A 27,853-nucleotide genomic window follows, 5' to 3' on the forward strand; every position below is an offset into this window, starting at 1 on the left:
GGTTGAACAATTGACTGAGTTCCTTACTGTGAAAGAGATACTATGAATCACTAAAATAAATAGCGTTCTCGCTTCCCGCGCACGGGGTCCCAGGTTTGATTCCCGGCAGGGTCAGGGATTTCCTCTGCCTCGAGATGACTGGGTGTCGTGTGTCTTTCATCATCATTTCATCCTCATTCACCCGCAACTTGCCATAGTGGCGGTAAAGAACTCGTGGAGCGGCGGCCGAACCACCCCGCGAGGGGTCTCCCGGCCACCAATGCCATACGCTCATTATTATTACTATAATAAAAAGGGTGACACTCAGAATGCTACCCTGAGAAACACCATTCCATTTAGGGAATGGAATGGAGTATGTAGCACTGACTCAATAATGAAAATATATTTCAGCGAGCAAGGACTGCAACAAGGCAGCGAGATATCCACGAAATCCCCATTCATGCAGCTGATGAAACATGTTGTACTTCCAGGTGGTATTACAGGATTTCTCCAGATTGTAAAAGATACCAATAAATTGCTGTTTGAATAATAATGAGTCTTTTACCACACTCTGTAACTGGAGAACTATCAAGTGCGGATCGGTATTTCCAAAACCCAGATTGGAAATGACTAGGCAAGACCCTGGTTTTGAGAGTCCACACTATGCATTGGCTTATTATCCACTGAGGGGTCTTTCCTATGAAGTAGTGCGCACAACATTCCTGTAGCTATCTAGAGATAACCTGTCATTTCCTGGATTTGAAGTGATATCAGAATCACCTCCCTCCACAGACCCAGATAACAGCCATCATCCCATACCTAATTGAAGAGACGTAGAACTTCTTTTGCTCCTTACTTAGGTGTTGTAACATGCTATATTGAATACTTTCATGTCCAGCAGCAATTTCAAGCTCAGCATTTAGTGCTGACTGTAATTCCCACATGGATAAATGGCAGTTATAGGGCTCCAAGTTTTCAAAGGAAAAGTCTAGTCACCATTTCTCTGTGTGTTCCCTATGTTGTTATAACAGGTAGAGTTCAAAACATTAGTGTTTCATCAATGTCTGCATTATTTCCCTAGGTGTTGTTTGGAGGATACCATTCTTTCACATCACAAGTATTTGACTTTTATTCCCTGATAGCTTCCAAATTGATTCCCTTATCTTCGTTACTGGTTTGGAACAGTTAATGGATGCTCAAAATTCTCTCCATGCATTGTTTTCTCCCCTTGATGATATGCCTACCTTTAGCTCTCACCTAATAAAAGGCTGCAAGATCGTTCCTAAACTGACATAAAGCAGCACACCTGTACCAAATTACTAACTTCATTCCTTGACCCACCAAGAGACAGCTTTTCTTCTAGGCTGTCTAGAGGAATGGGGGGATCAGCAGCATGTTGCCTCACAATCTGGATGTTGTCCATTCACTCCTGTGTGCTGTCACAGTGTTGTAATATGGCCAATCAGCTGTACAGTGGCCAGTTCGCCCAGCCGAACAGCCATCTATATGGTCTCTGTTCAGGCATTGTAGTCACAGCTAAGTGAAGCCACGTGAGTCAAGGGAGAGTAAATCACTGGCCTCTTCCCATGTAACAGTACCGGTAATGGCAGGAGAGCAGAGGGGAAGATACAGCAGAGGACAGCCCAGCAGCCATGCAGAAGTGCATCACTTTCCCAGTATTAAACATGCAGATGTCTTCTAACAACAAGCAGCCTCTCAACTGCCCGACCCAAGGGGCAGGCAGTAGATGAGCCCACAACACATCATATGCACTGATGTCACCAAGTAACAGGAACGGGTGAGAGAGTTAGTACATGAGATCAAGTGCTGTGCCACCAAGGGGTCCCTGTGGCAGGATGTACACAGAGCACTCTATAAGGCGAGATTGCGCATACATTGCCACTGTAGCCTCTTGTAACTCGTTGGTGAAGGTGATGGGTGAGTAGCGATGTGTCTCATTGATGAACCTCTGTGTGGTCAGGATTAGATCATTCTCCCCATGGAGGTGAAATCTTGGCAAAACAGAATTATCCTTGGCCTTGAAGTGTGTCTCCTGAAGGCAGATGCAAGTGGGCCATTCTTGTACAAGCAGTTTTAATTTCTCCAAATGCGTCCAACAGCTATGCAAATTCCACTGAAGAATGGGGTTTAACCCTCAGTAAGTCCTGTCACCTAGGAGGCAAGTTAAAAAGTTGACAGGAGGAGTAGACAGGCTCAGTGGATTGCTCAAACATACTCATATGTCTAGGTCCATCAGACAGTATTTCCCACCTGAAGTTACTACAGCACTATGGTTAGAAAGTTCAACATCTGCTTTATAGTCCCTTGGATGGTAAAGAATCAGACATAGATGTCTTGTGACCAGATTTCTTTTTTGGTGTGGAAGTCGCCTGCTTTTCTTTACAATTTGCCTTGGCAGGCACAGCTACAAGTGCCACTAGATGTACTGGCATTTAACTATGAGTTTGTGCCAAGGCATCAAACTTTGCTATTGAATGTTGCAGATGGTACTCATGCTAGCGTCAGTACCAGCTGTTTGAGTTCAGACATCAGACTTGGCAAGTGGTTCCTTGACAATGGTAGAGAATGAAGTTGCAAATGTTTGAGGTTGCACAGCCTCAAAAATCTTTCTTGCCCTGTGTATGGTAACCACCTGGTGACCTGAAGCTCCTGAATCTTCTGTTCCTGCACATAAAGAGCATGTTCCTTTCATGAGAGAGCATAGGGGCCAGAGCAGTTAACACAACAAGGTAGTTAGGTGTGCAGCTAACCTGGATCAGGAGCATCTAAACTCTATCTCCCCCATGTCAGCTTGTCTTTGAATGCTGGAACTGTGTGCCCAAATTCCTGGCATTGAAAGCAACGCATTGTACTGGACTAAGACATAAGAAAGCAGCCTTTATATATTTAAGTAACTCAGGTGAATTACAGGTGAGTATCAAGCAGGGTACCATTCTGTAACCTTTCAGCAGATTTAGGAGCTACAGCAATTCTCTCCACTCCCCTCTGTTTACAGAATGTGGATTTTCTCTCAGATATGCCCACTTACTGCTTCATGACAACGAATACATTATGCACTGGCATTGTTCTGTTACTGGTATTCAACACTGAAAGAGATGTACGAGATGGGCTACCCACCTGATGTCTCTTTTGTAGTGGGTAGATAAACCTTCCAGCGGCCCACCCCTTCCACTGGGAGTTTGAATATTGCTAATGTGAGCTATTTTGGTCCCACCAGTCACTAGGGAATCATCCGTCTGCCCAGACAGAGCTCTGCATGCCTATGTAAACCTTTTACAACTGAGGTGCAGCAGGTTTCTCAGAGGTTGCCTGTTAACAACTGTTTTGCCTCAACAGTCATGTATCTTATTGGAACACAACACACCTTAAGAGTGAGGGTTTTATTTAATAAAGGTTTGCACCATCCTCTTGACCCAAATGATCAATCCAAGACCCCCGTTCCCAGTGACATATAACTTTCCACCGCCACGCCAAACTATAGTCACTGAAGCATGCCCACACCTTATGTTTACAGAGATCTGACAATGCTGACTGGCAGCATTTACCAGTTCTCAGCTCAGGAAACTCAGGGTTGCCAAGCCCACACCCAGCAAATGAATGCTGAGCTCTCTGAGGTGCTTGCCATTTAGAATGATGCACGGGGCACTTGTGGCTTATCGAATGCCATAGACGTGGCGAGCAGTAGTGACCCCTCCCCCCACCCCCTCCCCATGCTAGTTTGTCTGCTGCAGCTGCACCCTGAGGCAGCAGCCAGCAGATGGCTAACCACAGCTGACAAAGTCTTCAGCTCTCGTGAAATGCAGCCAAGTCCTCCTGTGTCCACACACATAGTGCAAACACCCTACCCATCCTGTTATTAAAATTCAAATGAAAACAGTAGATACCAATAAAGATAAAATCAAGCCCTATCATCTTCCAGACAAGGATTTATTCTATCAAAATTGTTAAAAACATGAATGCAAGCTACTTGAAAACATACAGCCTAGATCACTACACACTGGCAGACAAAATTTAAGTGAACTACTCTCCTTGTGGTCGACAAATGGAGGCTTGTGCCTGACTGATTTTAGCAGGAAATCTAATTACAGTAACCTAGAAAATTTGTTGATATCTAAAACAGTTTTTTCCTAATGTATTTTTAATATGAAATTCTTTTAATATGAAAAAGAAATTGGATTTTCCCCAGTTTCATCTGGAATGCATTTCATTGTATTTGTTGCAGTCTAATACTGTGTGTTCTGGGCACCCAGTTCAGCAGTCACAAATCATCTTTTAAGATACTGGAGATACACTGTCCAACTACTATGATTTCTGTGATTCACCTGAATTGTTTTTCTGATAGAGGTAAGTTACCTGCTGGCGGCTGAGTGAAGTTCCAGCCTCCCGCAGACCAGGCAATGCAAGATAGGCACCCATGGCAGTGGCCACTGAGGGTGCCGAGAAGGCAGTGCCACGCAGGTCTACGACACCCAAGAATGGTTCCCCGTCTGGCTCCAGACCTGCCACCACTGCGTCCATGCGCAGAGGCCTCAACCGGGTGCGCCGGTCATACAGCAGCCGCCGCAGCCAGCAGAACAGAGACCTACAGTGCATGGTTTATTTATTATTTTTGAAAACTGTTCAGAATCATGTACATATTTCTGTACAGTACACATTTTTAAGAAAACCAGATCAAACAGACTTTTTACTGTTTTTAAGAGTTAGAAAAGAGCTGTCTAATACTGAGTTGTTCAGTGTGATTTAAGTCCAGTCTTTAAATAAGAACAAAGAGAGTTCTTATTATTCCTTATTTTTTTCATTCAAAAATTTAAACATTCTCTGTCTAAATGCACATACATACTCCACAAGCTACTGTATTGTGTATGGCGGGGGTACCTCGTACCACTAATAGTCGTTTCCTTTCCTGTTCTGCTCACAAATAGAGCACGGGAAAAATTACTGTCTATATGCCTCTGTAAAAGTCCTAATCTCTCTTATCTTCATAGTCCTTAAGCGAAATGCATGTTGGTGGCAGTACTACTGTTCTACTATCAACTTCCACTGCCAGTTTGCTAAGTTTTCTCAATAGTGTTTCACAAAAACTACATCCTCTTCCTTCTAGGAATTCCCATTTGAGTTTATGAAGCATCTACATTATACTCATGTGTATCAGCCCAACTGGTAACAAATCTAGCACCCTGCCTCTGAACTGCTAGAATATCTTCATTCAATCTGACCTGATTGGGATCCCAAACATTCAAGCACACTCAAGAATGGATTGCACTAGTGCTCTATATGCAGTCTCCTTTACAGATAACCATACTTTCCTGAAATTCTCGCAGTAAACCGAAGTTAACCATTCACCTTCCCTACTACTGTCCTTAAATGTTTCTTCCATTTCATATTCATTTATAGTTTTACTCCTAGATATTTAATTGATGTGACTGTGTCAAGCAGCATACTGCTAATGCTGTACTCAAACATTAAAACATTGTTTTTCTTACCCATCTGTATTAACTTACATTTTTGTATACTTAGAGTACGCTCCCACTCATCTCACCAACTAGAAACTCTGCCTAAGCCATCTTGTATCCTCTTGCAGTCACTCAATGACAACACCTTCCTGTAGATAACAGCATTATCAGCAAACAGCTGCAGATTGCTCTCACCTTGACTGTCAGAGGTGTATGTATGTAGAGAATAAGCTCAGTGCCTGGAGCACTCCTGATGATACCCTAGTCTCTGATGAACACTTGCCGTTGAGGACAACATGCTGTGTTCTATTACTTAAGAAGTCTTCGAGCCGCTCACGTATGTGGTTAACTTATTCCGTATACTTGTGCTTTCATTAACACTCTGCAGTGGGCACTGTGTCAAGCAATTTTCAGAACTATAGGAATATAGAACCTGTCTGTTGACCTTCATCCACAGTTTGCAAGATATCCTTGGAGAAAAGGTAAAACTGAAGTTTGCGCAGCAACACTTTCTAAACCCATGCCGATTTCTCATCAGAAACTTTTCAGTCTCACAGCCATTTATTGGATTCAGTCTGAGAATATGTTGAAGAATTCTGCAGTAAACTGTTGTTGCATACAAGAATCACCTGGGCTGTTTTTTAGTCATTTGAGACTTTGAGCTTGGTGAGTGATTCACAATAAATGCAAGCTAAGTAAGGGGCCATTGTCACAGAGCAGCAATTCTCGATCTGTGTGGCACCCCCCCCCCCCCCCTTTTGAGAGAAGCTGCATAAACATTCAGTCAGAGCTTATAAGGTTTCAAAGTGGTGCAGAGATTGGGAACTTGCTTTAAATGTTCAGAAATGTAAAACTGTGCACTTCACAAAACAAAAAAAATTTGTATCCTACAACTATAAAAGAAATGAGTCACTGTTGGAAGTGGCCAACTCATACAAATACCAAGGTGTAACACTTGTAGGGAGATGAAATGGAATGATCACATTGGCTCAGTCACGGGCAAAGCAGGTGGTAGACTTCATTTTGTTGATAGGATACTGGGGAAGAGCAATCAGTCTACAAAGGATATAGCCTACAAATCACTTGTGCAACCTGTTCTAGAATACTGCTCAAGCGCGTGAGACTCATACCAAATAGAACTAACAGGGGATATTGAATGCATACAGAGAATGGCAGCATGAATGGTCACAGGATTGTTTAATCCATGGGAGAGTGTCACAGAGATACTGAAGGAACTGAACTGGAAGACTTCTGAAGATAGACATAAACTATCCTGAGAAAGTCTATTAATAAAGTTTCAAAGACCAGCTTGAAATGGTTACTCTACAAACATACTACAACCCTTTATGTATCACTCACACAGGGATCCTGAAGATAAGATTAGAATAATTAGTGCTCACACAGGAGCATTCAAACGATCATTCTTCCCATGCTCCATATGTGACTGGAACAGGTAGAAACCCTAATAACTGTTACAATGGGATGTACCCTCTGCCATGCACCTCACAGTGATTCGCAGAGATGAAGACAGAGAATGGGTGGTACAAGCTTGTTGAAAATAAAAAAATATTCATTCACAAATTGATCAATTTACTCAAAGAAACGGAAAGCAAAATACATTCTGACATCATAAAAAATTAACATTCAACAATATTATGAGACAGTAAGTTGCTACTCACCATATAGCGGAGATGCTGAATCGCAGATAGTCACAATTAAAGCTTTTAGCCATTGGCCTTCGTCAACAATACACACACACACACACACACACACACACACACACACACACTGGTGCTGCTGGTCGCAGTGTGGTTTCAGTTGCCTGAGGCTATAGTTGTGTGTGTGAGTTGCGCTTGAATGAGTGTGTGTGTGTGTGAGTTGCGCTTGCATGTGTGTGTGTGTGTGTGTGCCTATTGTTGACAAAAGCCAATGGCCAATAGCTTTAATTGTGAAAGTATTTTTGCTGTGCCTATCTGCGACTCAGCATCTCCACTATATGGCGAATAGCAACTTTCCTTCTCATAATGTTGTTACATTCCATTCTGGATTTTCCATTGTTAAAATTAAAATTCACTTTCTCAGTGATACAACATACTGATAAATAGGATTTATCAGTACTGGACACTGCATTTAATAATTAACTTTTCAATACTAAACTAACTGCTATTTTTGTAACTATTTGTTACTGCATTGGGCCTGGCTTGCAGAGCAAAGTTTTCAAAGATTAGATATTAGAAATAGATTTTCCTGTGTTTAGCTGAAATCTATACTTTGTTTTCAAAGCAGCCAATACAGAAACCTGGTATTCCATATATAGGATGTTGTAATGGTAACAGATGATTAACTGCTCTAGTTTTCAGTGCAAGAAACTCATCATCAATCCACTCCAGCCCAGAATTTAAAATGCGATTTATTACTAAACTGTCTTTTGATTCCACCACTTGTTCTGGAGTCTATGAAGACTTATTCTTTGCTAACTGATACACCCGAGTATTTTCACTAACTACCTGTAAGATAAAGAACAATATAGGGCCATTGATTCTGGTTTTGTCTTCATATAAGGAAAGAAGGTTTGGGGAGGGGGGTGGGGAGATGAAAATTACTATAGCAAATTGGATTGTGAATACTGAAAGACTGAGAAATATTGCCATAGAGTACTCTCTGTAAAACTGAATTTGAATTCCATCTGGACCTGGTGACTTACTTGTTTTCACCTCTTTCAGTTGCTTCTCAATGCTAGGGATGTCTGTTACTATGTCATGTATGCAGGAATCTGTGTGATGATCAAACAACAAAATTTTCGTATGACCATCCTGCATAAATGAATTTAAAACTTCACTTTCCTTTTACTGTCTTTTATTGCCACATCAGAGTGGTCCCTGAGTGACTGGACAGAAACCTCCAAACCACTTACCAATTTTACTTAGGACCAGAACTTCCTTGGGTTATCAGCAAGATCTTGCTGATGGTGGTATGCTTCGCAGGTCCCTCCCCCCCCCCTCCCACTCATGGGTACAATAGAAGGCAAGCAAGAAAATTCTACTGGTAATGGACAGAGATTTCTCGTTTCAGAATATACTGCTTCTTCCACTGAAGGAAGCCACATGACTTTTATTGTAATAAAAGACTCCTTGATCTTCTATTGTGATCCACAATCACAAAGCCTACCTAATAACAAGCATTGAGATATCTATGTATTTTCTTAAGGTACTGTAAAATCTGAAGGTGGCTTCTCACACCATATCTTTCTTGAGAAATGTTGGACTTCCCAATGACTCTTAGCTAATACTCCAGCTTCCTTTCTCCTGGTCAACTGAAAGCTTGGGCATTCATTCCATGGGAAACATTAATCAAAATGGAACAATAAAATGAAACAGCAGTTAACTACTTTACAGTGAGTCACTGGTCTTGTACATAACCTTGAGGGAACCTAGGGAACTTCTATTCTTTGGTGTGTGATACCTCTGACATTAATGGCAGCACCATCTGTTGGTGCTACAAAGGACTACAACAGGTTTTGGTTTTCATTTGAATCATGTACACTGCTTCGGTGGGCAAGTGGCATGGTAAGGAAAATATATGTGTGAAGCAGAGAGAAATGGGAAACATTCTACTGTTGATATGGAAAATACACAAACATATGCATCTTGCTACAGTTTTACGCATCTATGGGAATTTGTTGAAGGACAATGAAAGCACAAGTAGGTGACAAGTTGTTAGCTCAACACAGAACTTGAATGTCGGAGGCCAGCCCACTCTGTAAAGCAGGACTGGTGCCAATCTATGGTAGGTCTGACGAGAGCATACAATGCTGATGAAGGCACCTGTGTTTTGGAACACACATTCTTGAATATGGGACTTCACAGCACGATTCCTAGAGTTTCCACCAATGATACTGTCAATTACAATAGCAGTGTGCATCAAGACTGGTCCGTAGATCGATGGGAACCTGTTGCCTCGTTGGCACATCAGGTCAGTGGTAGTATCCAGAGACGTCTTCCTCCAGTCAAAACACATGTTTGACCTCTAACTTAGGCTGGTGGATGCAGTATTATGCTCTGGGGCATGTTCAACTGTGCTTCCTTGGGACTAGAGGTAATAATCAATGAAATCATATGATCTGTAGACTATGTGAACACTATCGTGGTACACTTGCATCTCTTCATGATTAGTGTCTCTCCCAACAGCTAAGCCATCTTTCAGTGGAATAACTGTTCATGTCACAAAGCCAGAACCTTGTCACAGTGGTTTGAGGGGCTTGATAGTGAACTAACATTGATGTTGTAGGGAGCACATTGTGCTCATGTGGGAGCGATCTAGATGCTTGTAAAACAATAAACTGGTAGCCAAGATCACAGGAATTCTTTTTATTCCATGTTTACTGGTTTCGGCGATACTAAAGTCGCCATCATCGGATCTTAGGACATATACAGGTTACAACATCAAGGCAAACAATGGTGATATTAATAGTTACCTGCAACACGCAGGCCTTACAAAATTGTCAGTAGCACATAGGCATCCAAGAGAGGTGACATTATAAATATTAAGTGTCTCTATAACATACAAGTGCAAGCTAGGTTGAAACTTCCTGACAGATTAAAACTGTGTGCTGGACCGAGACTCGAACTTGGGACCTTTCACGGGCAAGTGCTCTACCAGCTGAGCTACCCAAGCACGACTCACGCCCCATCCTCACAGCTTTACTTCTGCCAGTACCTTCCAAACTTTACAGAAGCTCTCCTGCGAATCTTGCAGAACTAGCACTCCTGAAAGAACGGATACTGCAGAGACATGGCTTAGCCACAGCCTGGGGGATGTTCCCAGAATGATATTTTCACTCTGCAGCAGAGTGTGCGGTGATATGAAACTTCCTGGCAGATTAAAACTGTGTGCGGGACCGAGACTCGAACTCGGGGGACCTTTGCCTTTCGCGGGAAAGTGCTCTACCAGCTTGAAACATCCCCCAGGCTGTGGCTAAGCCATGTCTCCGCAATATCCTTTCTTTCAGGAGTGCTAGTTCTGCAAGGTTCGCAGGAGACCTTCTGTAAAGTTTGGAAGGGCAGAAAACGAGGTACTGGCAGAAGTAAAGCTGTGAGGACAGGGCATGAGTCGTGCTTGGGTAGCTCAGTTGGTAGAGCACTTGCCCACGAAAGAAAAAGGTCCCGAGTTCGAGTCTCGGTCGAGCGCACAGTTTTAATCTGCCAGGAAGATTCATATCAGCGCACACTCCACTGCAGAATGAAAATCTCATTCTGGCAAACTAGGTACTACTGTTAATATCACCACTGTTTGCCTTGATGTTGTAACCTGTATGTGTCCTATGAGCCGATGTTGGGAACTTTAGTTTCGTCGAAACTGGTAATCACGGAATAAAAAGAATTCCTGCAATCTTGGCTACCAGTTTATTGTTTTACTAACATTGATGTTTCGGACACTAAATTCACCTGGTCTGAATTCGATGGAGTGCATCCGGGAAGCTATTGGACACCATCTCCACGCCCACAAACCAATGGATCATAATTTACAGGAATTGCATCATCTGTGCATTGATACCTGGTGCCAGGAATCTAGCAATTACTTCCAGGATCCGTGCCACATATAATTGCTGCTTTATTGCATTTCAAAGGTAGACTGACATGCTGTTAAGCAGGCATTCATTATAATTTGGCTCACCAAAGTTGCTCTGCGTTGGCATCAGTGTGGAATAAAAAATGCTAGCTGTCCAATTTCAGCAGATCAACTAGCTTTTCCATTGTATAAATTATCTTAACACACCAGCCAATAATATGACATACGAACCTACATTTGTCTTGCGCGTGAACCTATATTTGTCCTGTGCAAGATAACCTCCACCGTTGCCCATGTTGGATATGACTACAATAACAATTTGTTAAAAAATATGCATGTAGTAATAAAATCAGTTCATGTAGTGCTGTCCCAGTTATACCAAGTGTATATCACTTATGGGTCATTTAAGTCAAGTCATCCAGGCCATGACACACATTATCTAGTTGTGAACTGAGATTTCATGTACTGCATTTGTATCTAATATCATGAACTTTTGCCAATTTTTATTGCTTTATATACATTCTGTTGGTAGCAATTGCTGGAAGTTTGATGCAGTTCATTACTTCAAAGCAAACTGTAAAAAATTGAAAATTGGCTGCAGTTTTTAAACAAAAAATGGTATGGTGACAGTTTTTTCCCTGAATTTCCTTTCAGACATGTCATTTCTGAAAACATGTTAGAATCATCCAATTAAATTTTTGTAAATTGATTTTATTTAATTTTATTGTTAAATTATAAAAAATATTTTGGACAATTGCCTCCCTCTGGAAAACACTGAAAAAATTAGAAAGTGATCAACAAATAATAAAGTTTCATCATACAAAAAATCAGTTTTGAGAAATGAATGGCACTGGGGGAAAGATTTGGAGTGAGATACAGTTGCTAACCGAGAGACATTAATGATGTAAGTACACCTAACAATACCCAAACTGAATAAAAATTGCAATATATGAAACAAAATTAGATATTATAAAATATATGACAACTTGTCCATTACATGACATATGAACACTTTCTTACCTCTGGCATAACCATATAACTCAATGTTAAATTACATAGCATTTTGTTTATAATATTTAAGCATTTTGTCAAAAGCCAATATAGTCAACACTGCACAAAATGCTGGTGCTGCAATCTGCTTTCAAGTTGATTCAGAACTACACATGTGATAAGAACTTTGATGCTTAAATTTTTTTTTTTTTTTTTTTGTGTGAGAACCACTTTTCTTCCACCAACTTTGAGAAAATGAGTACAGCCTGTTGCTGAGGTGATATCAACTTCACATAGAATATGAGTGAAAGAAACATCACAAACATCATTATCAGGCCAATAGAAGGATGGAGATGGTCCATGACAATGAATGAACCTTACTGTAACATCTCCTTCTTCACAATTCATGTTCTCAACAATTCCCAAATACCAAGAAGAGTCATATGCACATGCAACATAGCAGTTGGGCTCAGTGCATTCTGGCATTAGAGGCGAAAGTGCATCTGAGAAATCATGCAGAATATTAAAATCTGTATCACAGCTCAGCCTTTTTGCTCCAATCTTGTTTGGTGATATTGGTACAATGTGATGCATAGATCGTGTTCCAGGAATCAGGAATTGTTTTTTCACTTGTGAAGCACTGAGAAAGATAATATCTGACTTTTACATTTCATCTTTTGAAACAAAGAGAACTGAAATGCCTTGCAGGTTCTCACGACAGAATTCAAATACCTGTGAAGCTGTAAGTATTTTGATTTTTATAAACTCTTTGCAAACTTGTTTTTGTGACAAGTCTTTTTAACAGTGCCACCAATGCCCTCACATGGAGATTTGCCATGGCTGGTAGCAAAAAAAGACCAGCTGCATTTTACATTGAAGTCGTGTACATGGTAGCAGATATTTCTGAAATTCTTACAATTTTTACACTGTGCAGCATAACCATCAGTGGAATATTCAACATGCGCAAGATGAATTTCTGGAAATTCACATGTAAAAAAATTCAATACAGTCTTCTGAGTCTGGTACACCAAGGCAACATAATGTTCTAGATCATCAGAAATAATACTAATACTATTGCATGCAACTGTTTGTTGTTTGTCCTTTTTGTAATATATATGGACAGTGTGTTGAGTGCAGCTGCCATTGTTCCAGTTGTACCCTGTACTTCATCTTGAACAACAAAATAGAGATTTTCACTGAAATCCATTAACATTAACACTGATCATTCACCAAGTGTTTCCTTCTTCATTTTCAGATAATCAGATTGTGAATGAGAAATAAGAGTGTGGTGTAAGTTTTTCCAGTTTTCTTAATTAGTGTGTCACAGAATTCTGATAGAGAAGTGATTTGAACACTTAAAGTCATTCTATCAGTTAATACCCACTGACTGGACTAAACCATCTCATCAGGATCATAGTCTTCTATTTCATTTTCTAAGTGGGTTTGAAGCAAAGAACTAGTGGGGCATTTTTCACACAGACAAAGCATACAGGCTCAGTTATTTATATCACATATTATTTTAATTAGATCTTGGTATTTTCTTTAATAGAAATGGAATTTAGAAGCAATTTAATGTTTTGGTGGTAAATGCACACACATACAGCATGTGTTCCTGATGATCCTGCAAGTATACACTGTTTTGGTCAAAGAAAAGCAAATTTTGAGAATCTTTTTGCCTTCAGGATACTTCTTTTTTTTTTTTTTACAGAGAGAATACAGTTCAGTTAAATTACTTAAAATAAGATGCTTTTGTTCATAAGTATTTTTGCTGGTGCTCACTTCGTCTTTTTTCCCAGGCATTATTCCTGTGTTTTCGTCATCCAAATAAAAACTTTACTTTTTGCACTGTGTCATATGGCAATATCTTCCCTCTTTTCTGCACAGCCATCGATAAAATACCCTTCTTCATTAAAAGAGCTTTTGCTTGTCATACCAAATTATCAGACCAAGTTGGCAGCAGAAGCATAAGTAACGAAATTTTTTCATGATTATTTCTATATTCAATTTTCTGTCTGATTTTGTCCATGAGTTCATCATGATGTTTTGCTTTTTCTTCCAGTTCTGTTAAATCACTGTCAGGGATAGTGCTTGCATCAGCAGCCAGTTCAGCTTGATATGTATGCGAAATTTTAGTTTTCAGAGCCCCAGCTGCTGATTCTAATTTTCATTTGGATGGTGCATACTGACTATGATGAGCAACTGAATGCATCTTTGCAGGAGATACTCCTAAGCTAGTCAAGCTCGTACTGAGCACAGATTTTTCAGGAGTCTGCACCTTCACATTACTGTCATTTATATAGTCTGCTGATGAGTCGTCACTTGCTTGCTTTTCATTAATACGTTTGATACAGGTTGGGTACATTTTCTCCTCAGGAATAATGCTAAAGCCTCTAATTTCATGCAATCCAGATGAAACACGTTGTTTATGGGGTGCTTGAAGGGATCACAGCAAATTTTCTTATGTAGAGAGAATCTGCACAGGTAACTGTCTTTATGCTTAGCACACACACATCAAACACTTAAATCACAGTATGAATGACTGTTGCTTCGCCATAATAAAAGTTCTTGTTCATCACTAATCAGTTCATTCACACAAGTCAGGGCATTATCACATATATCTTGCAGATACTGTCCAAGAAAACACTGCCTATTTGCACTTTCCATAGTGCTTCAGTCACAAAACCAATATTTGCCGTAAATAATTCAAAAGATGATTGGTGTAACCTCAAAAGTAATTAAATAATGAAACATCGTTCTATCACATTGTTTCATACAAAAGTATTTCACATTATTATTGTAACATTAAGGGATTTACTTTGTTTTTGAATGAGCAGTTAGAAACTGCAACAACTGAATTTTTAACCAATCATTGACTCTGGGTACAACTCAGTACAAGAGCTCAGAACTGCACTACTCAAAACAAAGGAACTGGATGATGCAATACACATAGTGGCAATAAAACAGTGTTCTCAGATATGATTTGTTCCTAGGGAAATCCAATGTAGCCAACTTCAGCACTTTAGTGGTGACATGGTAGTCATGAATTAGCAACTTCAATATTTATATCTAAAAACAAAGATGATGTGACTTATCAAATGAAAGTGCTGGCAGGCCGATAGACACACAAACAAACACAAACATACACACAAAATTCAAGCTTTCACAACCGACGGTTGCTTCGTCAGGAAAGAGGGAAGGAGAGGGAAAGACAAAAGGATGTGGGTTTTAAGGGAGAGGGTAAGGAGTCATTCCAATCCCGGGAGCGGAAAGACTTACCTTAGGGGGAAAAAAGGACAGGTATACACTCGCGCACACACACACACACACACATATCCATCCGCACATACACAGACACATGAAATGTCTGCTTGTGTCTGTGTATGTGCGGATGGATATGTGTGTGTGTGCGCGAGTGTATACCTGTCCTTTTTTCCCCCTAAGGTAAGTCTTTCCGCTCCCGGGATTGGAATGACTCCTTACCTTCTCCCTTAAAACCCACATCCTTTCGTCTTTCCCTCTCCTTCCCTCTTTCCTGACGAAGCAACCGTCGGTTGCGAAAGCTTGAATTTTGTGTGTATGTTTGTGTTTGTTTGTGTGTCTATCGACCTGCCAGCACTTTCGTTTGGTAAGTCACATCATCTTTGTTTTTAGATATATTTTTCCCACGTGGAATGTTTCCCTCTATCAACTTCAATATTTCTTTTACAATAACATTGTTTTTTACACTTCCCATTATTTCCACAAACTGATTCTTTTTGGGTGACATAATGGAATATTTATAATAATAATGTAAATTTTTCAAAGGTATCTATGAGGGGGCAATACCTTAAAACAATTATAGTGTCCATGCATGGATTTTGTTTAAAAGAAATTATTTACAATTTTTCTGAGATGTAGGTGACGGACATTCACTACAAGAAGCATGGCTATAAAAATATAATCCTTCCTCTTTAACTAAAAAAAATCACGCTTCCACAGCAAAAACTGTAGGAACTATTGCATTTTTAAATTATAAAGGAGCTCATCTATGAAAGCCTGAATTCCTGAATCTATACAACTTCTTTTTATCCTAAGTGAAAAAGTAATTGACCTGCAACATTTACATTTTGTGAATATATCTAGGTAAACTTCCACTACCCAATATTTCAAGGATTTATGTGACGATGGTGTCATTTCCTAAAATTTCTGGATGGTTTGACGTGGAATGACCCTCTCCAGATTAATACATAGCAACACATAAACAGAGAAAAATCTCATCACAAAGCAGGCCTGGTTATCAGCTAACTGACTGAAACTTGCTTGCAAATTTCAGTGGTGTGCCAAATCTGGAACCTTGCAGCTACTGAGATGTGACTCACAACTTTTCCTCACAGTTTCAATTCTGACAGGACTACTTTCTCACTTTTAAAACTTGACAGAAGCTCTCCTCTCACTCCTGGGAGAAATACTGCAGAGAAATAGCTTAGCCATACTCTATCACTCCAGAGGACATTTCCAGAATGAATCTAGGCAACATTCAAGATTTTGCATTCAAGTTCCCACCAGCCAAGACACAGTTTTTATCTGCCAGGAACTTTCAAAATAAAGTGAAAAATGTCTACGAAGTGAAATATTCATTCTGAAAACAACACATAAGTTGTGGCTAAACCATTTTCCACGATAGTCTTTTTTTCCAGGGTAGCTATTTCAGCAAGGTATCCATAAGTGTTTCTGAAGAGCATTTTCCATAAAAGCCAAATTTGCAAGTTCGAGCTGGTGATCTGGCAAATAGTTTTAATATACCAGACAGATTCAAAATTGCACACACACCACTGCAGAATGAATGACTCATTCTAGGCTATCAGGTTAATTAGACTGAGGTCAAACTCTAGTTCTGCTGGATACTGAACTCATTTCTACGCTATTGAACAAAATATTTCTCTACAAACTTTGACCTACATGTACTGAGATATTTAATAACAACTACTGTTTTCCAACTAACACAAGACAGACAACAACATCGACTTAGTACTGATCATCATTGATTGTTCAGAAACACTGATAAAATTCAAATTTTGCAGTCTCACAACTCATCCAAGCAAAACAAATACACTGGGCTCGGAATGCTTTTGATGAATATTAGTTAATTATTACGCAAGTGTAGTTTAATATGACGGCTTTATGACTTAATCTGCAATACTTATGCCTTCAGTAAAGTGTTAGCAGTTAAATTGCCCAATGACTAACAAATACTGGCTCCAAAAGTGTGTAATGTTTCAAACAGGAGAGGCATCTTCTGCCTTACTGAGTCTGACCTTCTGCTTTGTCCTGGCAACACATTACCTCAACTGTAATTCTATTGCTTTTCTATATAAACATGGCCTGTAATGCCATTTTTTAATGCCTGAGGATAGGCTGTTCTTTGATAGAAACTGGTAATGTTTCAATGAAACAATGACATGATGCTATTCTGCAAAATCATGATCTTTGAAAAAAAGCTATTAAAAACATGTACATCACTGCCTTCTCAAAATATTGTTATGGACTCCCTTCATGTTCCCACATCTGGCATCTGGTGTTCTTTAAAAAAATAAAAAATAAATAAAAAATAAAAAAATAAAAAGAAACTGTCTTTCTCAAATGTACGTGGAAATGACTAAAAAAACTGTATTTGTTTCATTTACACAGCCACATAGCATTAGCCCGCAAATCTGTGCTCAAAATCTTAGTGCTCATTGAAATTATTTATTTATGCTTAGCAGAAGCCTAACTTTACAATACATGCAGTTATACACAATATACACAAATTTTGAAAGCAAAATCAGAAATATCATGGCTAAATTTGGAAATCAGATTACATTGGTCCAATATTGAGCCACAACTGCAGCACTATTGTTTGCAAGCATATGGTCCTGCATTCAATAGATACATGAATAAAAAGGTATTGATATAGGTTTTCCACAGTTCATTCTTCTATGCACCCACACTTGCTATTCTCTGATGTGAAACCCCACAATTTAAGAGAGCACTTCATGCTGCCGACACCCTACCTAAGTGATCTCCAAACACTCCACATCCTGTTGTAGTCGGCCAGAAGATGTCTTGCCAAGTCTGAAGGGAGATCCAAAAGGTTCTGCAGTTCAAAAGAGGCTTTACCTTACTTTAGCCTGCAATGAGGTAGTTCATGAATGAACAGTGGGTGAAATGAATGTTTTCAGCCTTCAGTTGTTCAAGATTGGTGGCAACTTCTCAACAAATATTTGGAGGTGCAAACTGGCAAAGACAATAGATCTTCTCAACAGGGGTAGGTTTTAAGCACCCTGTAATCATTCAGAGCAGAGTCGACAGTTTTGGCATGAGATGATTTCCACCAAACATGGACATACCCTCCTCCAGAATATCACAGGGACAAAGCAGTGATTCTAAGAACTTGTGTCTCTTAAATTTCTCAAGATGTTATTCTGAGCACTAGTGGTATGTCTGACATTGGAGCAGAGTTGTTTGAAGGTGAGGGAGCAGTCAAGTGTTACTCCTAGTTAATTTGGAGGGAAGATATGTTCCAAGGGGGAGCTGTTCCAAGACACTTATAATGGTGATTTCACAGTTCAATCCTACACCACATAAAGTATTAGAATGTCAAATTTGTGGAAGTCTGTTGCTGCTGTGGATCTTAAACAAACTGCATGGCATACGTACTATTCTCTCTCTCTCTCTCTCTCTCTCTCTCTCTCTCTCTCTCTCTCTCTCTCTCTCTCTCTTTTTTTTTTTTTTTACAAATGATATATTTCTCTGAATAAAAGTTTCATGGAAGTTATGCTTAAGTGATGTGCTAAGCACCAATGAAAACAAATTATCACTATTACACTAAAATGTGTTGTACATTTTATTGTTATCATTAGTAAAATCTTAGGAATTTGTGCCTCATTAAAAGTTGAGGCAACAGTAAGTTATTTTTTATCTGTGTCTGGGTGGGGAGAGATACCTGGGTGCAGGAGGTGTGTCACCATCCACAGTGTCGAGATGAATCTTGTTTTCCAGGAGGTCCCGCACATACTGGAAGTCTGCATAATCTCCACCCGCAGCCAACAGAGCGCGTTCTGTCAGCTGGACGATGCGCGGCAATTTTCGGTATTTTGCCAGGCTGCCATATGAACCTAGTGTGTCTGTCGCTACACACACACCGTCCTCAAATGTAAGACCCACCACGCTTGAAGACGTCACGCCAGCGGACATCCTACAACCAACAGATCTGTACAGCATTCTCTGAAATACCAAGAGTGATTACTGTGTAATGGTGGCAAAGTGCAGAATTTTATTGTACTCATGAGCAATTGAATTAGGGATAGCAGCTGTATGGAGGGGGAGTGCTTCTGTCACTGCAGGGAGTGGAGCAGTTTAGCATTTCAAGTGGCTGGTGATGTGTCTTCCATGTCTTCCTTATAAATAGATCAATATGCATACAACTGGCCTCCATAGCTGATGTCACTAATGCATGCCTGTGCAGTGGTGGTCAACTAGGAGACAAGCTGGTTCAAATTCCAGAGGACGAAATGTTCACGGCGTGTTTGGCTGGCAAGGGGAAGAGAGATGATGGCATAAAATAAAGTTCTTTATTATCAGTCTTTGTGCCAAAGTCCTGGATTAAATTTCAAACCTCTCCATAGTGTTTCATGAAGTGAGTACACATGACATTGTTGATGGTGGTTCATTCATTGTCATGATACAACAAAAAATAACACTACACTACACACGCATCTATTACACTCACCTACATTCTACAAATACTCTAAGACTTGCCTGTCACATAATCTTAAGGAAAGGATTAGTTCACTTTGCTGAACCCACCAAATGGGATATCCCAGCCAACAATGCCATACGAGATTTAGATTTTTAATACACACATATACATGGACAACAAAAAATACATGCCTCTAGTTGGGCCATTTTAGTGACTTGTTTATATTTTCCAGTACTGAGAATGCAATACACTGTGGAGTCACTGAAATATATTGATCTCTTCCCTCACTTGAAAAGAATTAACTTTGAATTCATGAAAGGTTGAAAATTTAAGTAACTGTGAATCAAATGCTAGGTGCCAGATGTTTTTGAATGGCATCTAAGTAGACCCTTCCCTGAAATGAACATACATGCATTCAAATGTACAGCCTGAAAAAAATGCAATGCCCTCAAGGACTGTGTTCAGTGACACCCCCATATAAAACTACTGTGGCACAGAATAGTAAGAGGTAGGAAATTAGAAATTTTAATTAAAACTTACTAACAATAAAGAAAGAAATTCAGTCTTCAGCTGCACAAGAAAACCTTTATTTGATTCACTTTACTGGTTTCAACAGTTTAAAATGTCATCTTTAGCAGTGAAATAGGCTCATATCAAGCCAACCTCAAAATAAGAATTGGATGGTGGCATTCCTTGTAACACAATCAATAAAACAAAGTGACATTACTAAAAATATATGTTATGTGCGATGAGTGGAAAAGATTCCAATTCTACATCATACATAGTATGTAGGACACATGTCAACCACCGGACTGATCATACGACTATAATGTAAGGGCCAGTTCGCAGGGAGGAACAGTTGGCTGAACCCACCACGTAGGATATCCCAGCCAACAATGCAATATGAAATTTACTTTTTTTAATATACATATATGTGTTCAACAACAAATACATGCCTCTAGTTGGGTCACTGTAGTGACTTGTTTATATTTTCCAGTAATGAGAACACATTAGACTGCATGGTGGTGATCTTTGTCATACATACTGTTTATGATGTGGAATTTGACAGGTAACTGTTTGCTACTCATCACACATAACATATATTTTAGTGATGTTACTCTATCTTAATGATTCTACAGCAAAGGATCACTATCCAGTTCTTAATTTGACACTGTCTTACTAATGATTGGAGCCTTTTTCACTTCTGAAGACGACAGTTCAAACTGGTGAAACCAGTAAAGTGAACCAAATAAAGGTTTTCTTGTGCAGCTGACAACTGATTTTTTATCTTTATTGAAATATCCTAAAGCTGCTGAACTACAGCTAGAAAAAAATCATAAAATCATTAACATTGCCACAGGCAAAACCAAGTCATGCCAGAGACAGATGCCGGCGGTATGTTGCAAGTGGTTCAAGCCCTCAGTACATGACTACACCATCTGCTGAGTGAGAACATGCATTCAGCAGAAAGAAAACAGCAACAGAAAATGAAAGGAACTGAGACAGGCACATTCATTAGCTTTTAAGACATGGTGCAAGAAACTCTGTCTCTTACACAACAGCACTTAGCAAGGAACTTACACAGCAGTTAACAGCCTGTTAAGTACATACAGCAGAATAAGGAGGACTCATGCAGTCATTATGAACAGAGCCTCATGTCATAGCCTCACAGTAGCCTCCGTTCTTCCAGCTCTTGCACTTAACTCTGGTAAGTTCATTGGGATTGATGGCCTTCACAGTAATAGCACTCTAGTCCATGATTACAATACTGTAGTGAATCAATGTCCCCGATGCTCCAGCAGAGTCTTTGAACTGGCCGAAGCTGTACTCGAGATGATGGTCTTCACCTGATTTCCTGCTGTTCACTGCCTGTCATCTGCTGACAGACAAACTGACTGCCCTCCAACGACGCCACAATGGAGAGTGCTGCCAGCACTGAACTTCAATGCAGAAGACAGTAACAGGGTCTCTTGGGGTCCAGGTTTCTGTTCAATGGCTGGGCACCTCTGGGTGCTGGAATCTACCAAGCTGGAAAGGTGAGATCAACCAACCATACAACTACTGACACCAGATACACCACTGTTCAGTCATCAAGGATTGCTGTAGAATTCAGAGTAGGAAGAAGAACCTCCAGCAGCCAGCATGAGACCACTTTGTGTTGGCTGCCCGCTGAGGCACCTATGTCGGTAACATCTTGCCTGGGAGAGCAGATGCTGGGCTGACTCAACAGATGTCAGCTACAATCCAACAGGAAGCTGAATAAAGCCTCAGTCAAGGCTGGTGCAGAACAATGAAAACTCATAATCCATCGGCCTCTCTGCCTCTGTAATATGTATATAGTGAAGGGTTGCAGTATTAGTGATTCATTTGCCACGATCATTAGCAATCAAACGGCACTCAAGAGGACTGTCTGCACACCCTCTGTTTTGATTATGCAGACAGTAACTGTGCCAAGTTTAGAGGTGAACAGTGTTTTGCAACATTCATTCTTGGTCTGTACAACCATGCCCCACAAATAATTACCTAGTCTCAAAGAACAGCTTCAACCACTTGAAAGGATTCATATTATAGGCCTGTGGGAAGCTGGATGGGTGTATCAACCAACTGCTGCATGTTATGGGCACAATGTCTCAGCTGTTTGTTGCTGCTTTCAGCAGTGGTCTGTGGAAAATTCCCACACCTGTAGACAAGGTTCTGCATGTCTGTGTAGTACATATGAACATCAAGACAGGCACTTTCTACGAGCAGTGTTGGCCGACCAAACTTCATTCAGGGACAAAACCAGGGTACTTATTGCAATTGCTGTGTCTTCAGGGACTATTGGGAACTGTCTGCTTGCAACAGGATTAAGATCATGACTGCCTTTGGCCAGAAGACCACTGACATCACAGCACTGCCAAGCATGGCTAATCTGGTGTCATGAAAACATTGACTGATGAGTGGAATGGTGCTCTGTTGTCTTCAGTGGTGACACTAGGTCCTGTCTGTATGCGAGTGATGGATGTGTAAGATGTGTAAGTATGGCGTCGATCTGGTGAGCTGCCTATTCCATAGTGTTTTCGCCCACAACGTACAGGTCCACAGGTCCATCCCAGGTTTCAACGTTTGGGGGGGGGGGGGGGGGGCTTCAGTTAAAACTCGCTATCGCTTTTGTGTTTCCGTAGAGTAAAGTAACCAGTGGCCACTACATTGCACAAGCTTTTATCCCTGTGCTAGTGCTATTTCTTTAACAGGGAGGTGATGTGCTTTTTGAGCAGAATAACGCATGTCCACATATGGCTGCTGCAATGCAACATGCTCTTCTTGGTGTACAACTGCCCTGGCCAGCAAGATCACTGGATCTGTTGCCAATTGAACATGGTATTGGCCATGATGGAGTGGGAACTTACTTGTTCTCCAGGGCCTGCAAGAATCATTCCCCAATTGCAACAAAAGGTGCAAGACGCTTGGGACCATTTGTTCAGGGTGCCATTCAGCACCTTTATGATCTTTTGCATGTGAGAGTACATACCTGTATTGCCACCAGAGGGGCAATGTGTGTTTCATTTGTTCTGAATTTGGTATCACTAACTCCCACAATGATGAACTACCTGTCACCTCACTTTGTCAATAAAATAATCTTATCCTTAAGGATGTTTCATTTTTTTCTGGCAGCGTAGTAATCAAAGTTACATTGGGATGGTGGTAATGAGAAGATTGGTGGGTTAGGTTTCTGGGTATCTCTAACTGGAGAACCATTTACTCAAAGAGTTTACTCCAGAAATCACACATAAAATATCAATAATAATTACAAGTGCATTTGACTATGAAGTTTAATAGATAAATGCCCAACATTACTTTTACACTTAGGTTGCTTTACGGATGATACAGCTGAGGTGCATGTTACTGTAGAGAGGAAAAAAAGAACTGGTTGTCTGTTGCTGCATCTGCTTAGTGTATTCTTCAAGTCCGTCAGTGTTTTTGTGTCTCTCTCATCACCTCAGATAGACGCCGAACAGCACTATAAACTGCTCATAAAATGTAGGTCACATACCTCATGATGTGGCCAGGGTGTGACTCCACATTCGTCAATAATCTGTGACAATGTCAGCAATTGGTTGTTGCTGCCTTCCTTTGTCTGCAGTGGTTCCTGTTAAGTTTATGCCATTTCCCATCAGTGTACAAAAATTCTTATAGCCACTTCTGGCCTCTGGAACATACAGCTGCTGGTAATGAATTTTGCTGCCGTGACAAATCTGCCTGCGTGACACCAAATGTATGAGCTCTTGGAGGACCCCTTCCCAGTGTGCCTCCTGCCCCTGTAGAAATGAACTAACCAAAAGTGTGGCTCTGTACCAGATTTCTGCAGGCCTTTGAGTCTTCTTGCCACTGGATGTGCCAACAACTTGCAGCTATTCCCGACTCATGTTTGCAGTGGATAATTAACACCAATCCAGTCTCAGATTCTCATTAGCACATTCTTAGATTATCAGTCACTACACTGTAATGCTCTTAAGCTTTTTCCTGTCGAGTTCAGCATGACCAAGATGTGAACATCAGTGCATTTGATCACAGCCAGATCATAGCACATGGAACACTATCTCAGAGGAAGAGTTCTCATGAAGTGTAGTCAACCCACGAAGCAGGCAGCTCACAAAATCATTGTTAGAGCAATACTTGAATATTGCTCGTCAGTGTAGGACCCAAATAGTATTGACACACGTAACAAAGAACATCTAAAGAAGAAAGGCATGTTACGAGGCAGGTTCTTTTAGTAAGAGGAAAGTGTCACAGAAATAGCCATTCAACACCAATGGAAGACGCTTCACGAGACATGTTGTTCATCACAGTGTGGTTTTCTGTTAAAATTCCAAGCGTACCATTCCTAAAAGAGTCGACCAATAAACATATTGCTTCCTCCTACATGAAGAGACCATGAAGATAAAATAAGAAAGATTCTAGCTCATAACCAATAGTTGTTCCCATGAACCATTCATCACTGGAACAAGGAAGAGTGAAGTAACAATGGTAAATGAAATAACCCCGAAAATCACTATAACACAGCTTGTGGAACAAAGACGTAGATTTTATAATATCTCACATTCATTTTTATGTTTTGTAAGGTGCCTTTTATATTTTGTTCATACCAAGCATAGTCATCATTGAAACAAGAACATATCAATAAAGTCAGTTTGGGTAATAGGTTGCCTCATTTGCTCTTCAGTACAAAGACTCTCCATGCTTGTCTGTCCTCCACAAGCCTCTTCATATTTGCATAACTATCACAACCCACATCCATTTGAATCTGCTTACTGTAATAAAACCTTCGTCTCCTTCTCCCCACACCTCCTTCCATTCCCAAATTAACAATTCATTTATGTCTCTGGTTGTAGCCCATCAACCGATCCCTTCTTTGAATCAAGTTATGCCATAAATTTCTTTTCGCCCCAGTTTGATTCACTATCTCCTCATTAGTTATACGATCTACTCACTGAATCTTCCGCATTCTTCGGTACAGCACTGTATTTTAAAAGCTTCTACTCTCTTCTTGTCTGAACTGGTCATCATCCATGTTTCACTTCCATACAAGGGTATGCTTCGGACAAATACTTTCAGAAATGACTTCCTAACACAAATTTATATTTGGTGTTAGCTCAGCCCTCTTTTTCAGAAATGCTTTTCTTTCTATTGCCAATCCACATTTTATATCCTCTATACTTGGGCCATCTCGGTTATTTTGCTGCCCAAATAGCAGACCTCACCTGCCACTTAATGTCTCATTTCCTAACCTAATTCCCACAGTTTTTCCTGATTTAATTCAAATACATTTCATTACCCTTGTTTTACTTTTCTTGATGTTCATCTTATAGTGTCCTCTTAAGACACTATTCACTCCAGTCAGGTGCTCCTCCAACTACCTTGCCTTGTCTCTGAACTTAAATCCCCTTTCTAAATTTATCATTGGTTTCTTTCACAGCCTGCTCAATGTACAGACATAACACTGGTGAGAGGCTACTATTCTGTGTCATTACCTTCTCAACTAAAGCTTCTCTTATATGTCCTCTGACTCTTAAAACTGCAGTCTGGTTACTGCATAAGTTGACAATTTTTCGCTCCCTGTATTGTATACCTGCTATCTTCAGGATTTCAAAGAGTTTAGTCCAGTCAGCAACGTCAAAAGGTTTCTCCAAATCTTTTCTTCAACCTACATTCTAAATCGTAGAGTCAGTATTGCCTCATACATTCCTTCATTTCTCCAAAACACAAACTGATCTTTTTCGACAAAAACTGATCTCTGAGGTCAGTTGAGTCATTATTGAACACTGAAAGCAACTAAAAGATTGACGTTTCGAAAGTCTTTGCAATGGTCCTCACACGGCGACTTCAGGGTGCCCTGAAGAGAACTGTTGCAAAGACGGCCAAAACGCCCTCATTAGTTGCTTTTTAGTACATAATGAAGTGGCCTAACACCCAAAATCATTTCATTCAAAAGGAATAAATAAAGATTTTAATTGTTTGTAATGTATGTGACAATATCAAGAAAACATGACCTTATAGACAGTTTTAATGATATCATTTCACAGATGATGCCATTATCTTCAATGAAGTACTGTCTGAAAAAGTTGCAGAAATATTCAGTCGGACCTTGATGATTCGAACTGCCAACTTCCTTTAAACATTCATAAATATAAAACTGCACACTTCACAAAATGCAAAAGAGGTAATATGCTGTGATTACAAAACCTATGAGTCACATCTCTAATCAATCAATTCTTACAAATACCTAGTGTTACACTTTGTGGTGACATACAAAGAAACGGTCACCTAGACTCATTCATAGGTAAAGCAGGTAGCAGACTTCAAACATCTGCCTACAAAGGAGATTATCTATAAAAGATTTGCATGAACTATCCTAGAATATTGCTTAAGTGTGTAGTGACCCATACCACATAGAACGAGAATTTAAGGGTGTACGCAGAACGGCAGCACAAATGGTCACATGTTTGTTCAACCCTCTGAAGAGTGTCACAGAGAAGATGAAGAAACTGAACTGGCAGTTACTTGAGGATGCACACAAATTATTCCAACAACACCTACTTACAAAGTTTCCAGAAACAGCTTTAACAGGTACATTTAGGATTAAAATACAACCCAATGCAAATCGCTCCAGTAGTGACCGTAAGGACAAGATTAAGTACAGTGTGTACAGAAGTGCTTAAGCAATCTTTCTTCCCATGCAACATGGTAAACAAAATGGGAAGCCCTAATAACTAGTACAACGGAACATACTCTCTGCCACGCACTTCTCATTGGTTCGCAGGGTACGGATGTAGATGTCACTTACAGCACTGAAAGTGGCGTGCTTGGCTGTCATAGTGCAGAGAGTGGGTGCAAACCAAAAATATAGATGAAGATGTAGCTGTAGGAGTCGTGTAGGCACTACGCTGTTTGTACACCACTGTGACCAGGATTTATCAAAATTAACTCCACTCGGGTAGAACTACAGCTGCCATCATCAGTTGCCACGTGCAGCAAAGCGTTGATGACTGTTGTTATCTTAGACTAACGCATATTGCAATGGCTGGCACAGGGGCCACTTGTAGAAAATTACTCGCCAATTGCATACTGCATAACAACATGAGTGCACAGCAACACTATCCAGAATCACCACCATGCAATGGGCTACAGAAGCTTTTGCCCCATTCCGCTAACTGCATGTCATGTGACAAGGCATAGAGGTTAGCATGGGTGCAGGAATACTACAACTGGACGTTTGAAGAATGGAAAATTGTCAAACTGATCAGTCACAGAAAGTGTAGGTACAAACCGAAGATACCCTCGCACACCAAGTTTTGCTCGAAGAAGGTGATATCCAGAGTTTGACTGGGAGTCAGAGAGCCTGTTACTGAGTCTTCCCCCTCCCCCAATTAACTTACTGCAATATCCACATTTAAGGTACCACAGATGCCTATATTTTAAGATGCAAATAAAATTTATAAAATGTTGTAATACAAATATAACAACATGTTTACATCAGCGGTTAGTACAGTGTTTTTTAAGGTGGGGTGATTCCACGGCCCCAATGACATCCCTTTCCCAACTGGATCTGCACCTTTGTATGTATCACATAAGAAGTTAATTACAT

The 27,853-nt window shown here is 40.2% G+C and overlaps 1 protein-coding gene across 1 annotated transcript in view; it reads right to left on the minus strand.

The window, feature by feature from the left end:
• Nucleotides 1-27,853, minus strand: part of LOC124777623 (proteasome subunit beta type-4-like) — a 62,863-nt gene that overhangs the window by 27,891 nt on the left and 7,119 nt on the right. The window contains exons 2-3 of the mRNA XM_047253093.1: nt 18,973-19,224; nt 4,354-4,582 (exon numbers count right to left, since the gene is read on the minus strand). Coding sequence (XP_047109049.1) covers nt 4,354-4,582; nt 18,973-19,223 — 480 coding nt within the window. The 5' untranslated portion in view covers nt 19,224. The remainder of the gene's footprint in view (nt 1-4,353; nt 4,583-18,972; nt 19,225-27,853) is intronic.

This window comes from Schistocerca piceifrons, chromosome 2 (genome assembly GCF_021461385.2).
Source record: "Schistocerca piceifrons isolate TAMUIC-IGC-003096 chromosome 2, iqSchPice1.1, whole genome shotgun sequence".
NCBI classification, from domain to species: domain Eukaryota; kingdom Metazoa; phylum Arthropoda; class Insecta; order Orthoptera; family Acrididae; genus Schistocerca; species Schistocerca piceifrons.